General features: G+C 53.4%; 1 protein-coding gene across 1 annotated transcript in view; it reads right to left on the bottom strand.

Annotated features, from left to right (window-relative positions):
* The window catches only part of CAPZB (capping actin protein of muscle Z-line beta subunit), a 77,870-nt gene that overhangs the window by 3,801 nt on the left and 70,684 nt on the right, over nucleotides 1–3,385 (bottom strand). The window contains exons 6-7 of the mRNA XM_023509749.1: nucleotides 2,127–2,192; nucleotides 1,320–1,396 (exon numbers count right to left, since the gene is read on the bottom strand). Of these exons, the coding sequence (XP_023365517.1) occupies nucleotides 1,320–1,396; nucleotides 2,127–2,192 (143 nt within the window). The remainder of the gene's footprint in view (nucleotides 1–1,319; nucleotides 1,397–2,126; nucleotides 2,193–3,385) is intronic.

The following is a 3,385-nucleotide window of genomic DNA, read 5'->3' as shown; positions in this document are numbered from 1 at the left end:
TTTTTTTTTTGAGACAGAGTCTCACCCTGTTGCCCTCAGTAGAGTCATGGAGTCACAGCTCACAGCAACCTCCAACTCTTGGGCTTAGGCCTGTGGTTCTCAACTTTCCTAATGCCACGATCCTTTAATATAGTTTCTCATATTATGGTGACCTCCAACCATAAAATTATTTTCATTGCTACTTCATAACTGTAATTTTGCTGTTATGAATTGTAAGTAAACATCTGATATGCAGGATGCATTTTCATTGTTACAAAGGGGCTGCGACCCACAGGTTGAGAACCGCTGGCTTAGGCGATTCTCTTGCCTCAGCCTCCCGAGTAGCTGGGACTACAGGCGCTCACCACAACGCCTGGCTATTTTTTGTTGCAGTTTGGCCAGGGCTAGGTTGGAACCCGCCACCCTTGGTATATGGGGCCGGCACCCTACCCACTGAGCCACAGGCGCCACCTGGACTCCTCTAAGGTTTTAAAGCTGCAGAACAGGTGACATAGTACATGAAATCCTCCAGCTGGGGCAGCCCTGAGACGGGCTCTCTGCCTCTCCTTTCAGGCTGTGAAGTCACACCTCAGAGCAGGGTTAAGAGGGCTAGCCGTGGGGGGCACAGGGCACCTCCTGGCCTCGCACAGAGATTGCAGAACACCTTACCACTGGATGTAGGAGGTCATGCCACTCAGGGTAACAGGGCTGGAGGGAGAGCTCAGCCTCCTGACTCGTGCCCCAGCGGGGCTTTGGCCTCCTGCTCAATCCACCATGGACCTAGAGTTCTCACAGAGCCCCTCTTAGCTTTTCCTCATGCAGCAATGGGGGCACAAGATGGGACCCTGGACACTGCCAACAGAGCCACGGCCAAGTGTCTGGGACCCTCTCTGCATGTCACTCTCTACCATCCCAGAGGCTAGGCAAGACAGGCGGCCAGGCGGCCAGGCTGCCCTGCAGTCTGCAGCCCGCACACATACAGTGTCTCGGGGTGTGGCGTAGAATCACCTTCAGGCTCAGAGCCGAAGAAGCTGGGCAGATTCCTCAGCAGGGACTGGGGGACAGAGAGGAGGCCAACTCTGGGATGAGGGCACCAATGGCTACTAAGGTCAATCTGCCCGAGAAAACAAAAATGGTGGTGGGGGCAGCTGCTGAACATGTGAACTGCACAGGAAGCACTTTACCTTTCAAACTCTGCATAATGATCCTAGAAGGTAGGTACTTTAGCCTGTTTTACAAATGAGGAAACTGAGGCCCTAGACCACCTGGCTATTAACTAGTAGAACCAGCATTCAAATCCCTCTTTCTGGCTGCAAAGCTTGTGCTTTCCGGTATGTTACCTCAGCCCGTTGACGATGTCCTTTGTTTTTCCAAAGTAGATCTCGTTCAGCGTACTTCTGATTTTATTTTCCATATCCTAGAAGGGTTAGCACATGACAAGAAGTTAGGACTCCTGACCTCCTCTCCAGTCCTGTCCCACAGCCTGCCCTGCAGTCCCCGCTGTGGCCACTGGGGGGAGGCACACGCCTGCTTCAGGCACTGCAGGAGGGCCCCATCTGCACCTGTGCTCCCAGCTTTTCCAGGCCTCCGGCTGGGAGGATACCAAATACCCAGGTATGGGCAGCCAACTCTGACCATCACTGGGAGATGGCATAAAACACATTGCCGCCCCTGAGCACCTCCACCAATTCTATGAAACCAGAGAACCCCTCCTTTCCTTCCAAATTAACATGGTGACAGGGAAGGCTGAGACAGCCATAAGTGAAGTCACTCCAGAGCCCCACTTGTGTTTCAGGGATCTGCTTCCTTTCCCAGCTCAGGTCTCTGTTCAGACCCAGGTGACTGGGGGAAGACAGGACTCAGCGCTTCCCAGAGCCAATGGCGGCCGGCCAAGCAGTGTTCCAGGAACACAGGCTTAGGGGGCAGGGGAAGAGGCACCTTTAGGGCAGAAGCCTAGGAGGTAAGAAGGCTCAGAAAACACGAGGCCAGGACATAACACAGCTTCTCTGCTGCGATGGAGTTGGAAGAAAGCGGCACAGAAGACCAGCCAGTGACAAACAGGCTTCAGAGGCTAGTATCACTTATGTCACTGCTGGGGGTTAATGCAGGAGCAACCCAGAGCCTGGAGAGCCCGAAGGCCAGCTCACCTCTACCAGGCGCCCAATATTGGCTATGTGTGGGGAGCAGTCGCTCACGGTTTCATCTTTCTCCATCTGCAAAAGACAAAAACATTCCTCCAAGTCAGAGGCCGCCAGGGCTCCCTGAGAACAGCAGCTCTGCAGGCAGCCAGCCCACCTCCACGGTTTGCAAAGAGCCTATTGTCCCTGCTGGCAGTTCTGTGGAGCCAGCTGCAGGTGTTACAAGGCTGCTTTTCCAGAGGAGGAGCCGAAGCACAAAATGACTTAAGTTTCAGGTACAATCAGCCCTGCCAGCAGAAACCCAGAGCCCTCATTTCTAGGAGAAAGAGTTTTGCCGTCCCGCGGCCCCAGCAGCTCACTACCCTTGACCAGCACCGGCACATCCAGGGCCAGCTGGAGATGTGCCTAGGATCTTCAAACCACGACCCGCAGGCCCATCTCCAATGGCCACACGGCTGCACGCGGACACTCCCAAATGGCTATAGGCCTGGGAGAGAGGGACAGACACCCTGTGACAGAAGTTCTTGAGGCCAGAGGGCTGAAGTGACTTGCCCTAGGTCACACGGATGGCCTAGACAGACCTGAATCAAACTCCTTTTCACTCTCAAGCCGGCTCTTTCTTCTCTGAGGGAGAAATTTAAGTAAGAACATCTCAATGCAGAGGAGAAGTGGAGCTTGAGGTGGGGGAGATATGGCACCACAAGCCCCCAGGCTCTTCTTCCTAAACCCAGAAAAGCCAGTTCTGGCCCAATAATCTACAGCACTGAAAGGGTACAGGCAGGGAGGGAGGAGGGGACTCGTGACTGCTGACCCCAGCACTCGCTCATGAATTGGGGATATTCTCCCCCTGCCCCCCCCCCCCGCGTTTTTTCCTCTGCTTTATTTTTTATGTTTTGTGTGTGTGTGTGACAAGGTCTCACTCTGTTGCCCTGGCTACAGTGCAATGGCGTCATCATAGGTCAATGCACCCTCAAACTCCTGGACTTAAGTGATCCTTTTGCTTCAGCCTCCTGAGTAACTAGGATTACAAGGACCTGCCACAATACCCAGCTAATTTTTCTATTTTTAGTACAGACACGCTCTCACTCTTGCTCAGGCTGGTCTCAAACTCCTGAGCTCAAGCAATCCTCCCGCCTCAGCCTCCTGGAGTGCTAGGATTACAGCCATAAGCCACTGTGCCTGGTCAGAAAATAAATTCTTCTTTTTTTTTTTTTTTCAGACAGAGCCTCAAGCTGTCCCCCTGGGTAGAGTGCCGTGGCATTACAGCT

This window comes from Otolemur garnettii, unplaced genomic scaffold, assembly GCF_000181295.1.
Source record: "Otolemur garnettii isolate 467f Iridium unplaced genomic scaffold, OtoGar3 scaffold00009, whole genome shotgun sequence".
Classification (NCBI taxonomy): domain Eukaryota; kingdom Metazoa; phylum Chordata; class Mammalia; order Primates; family Galagidae; genus Otolemur; species Otolemur garnettii.
This window is presented reverse-complemented; position numbering and strand designations above follow the sequence as displayed.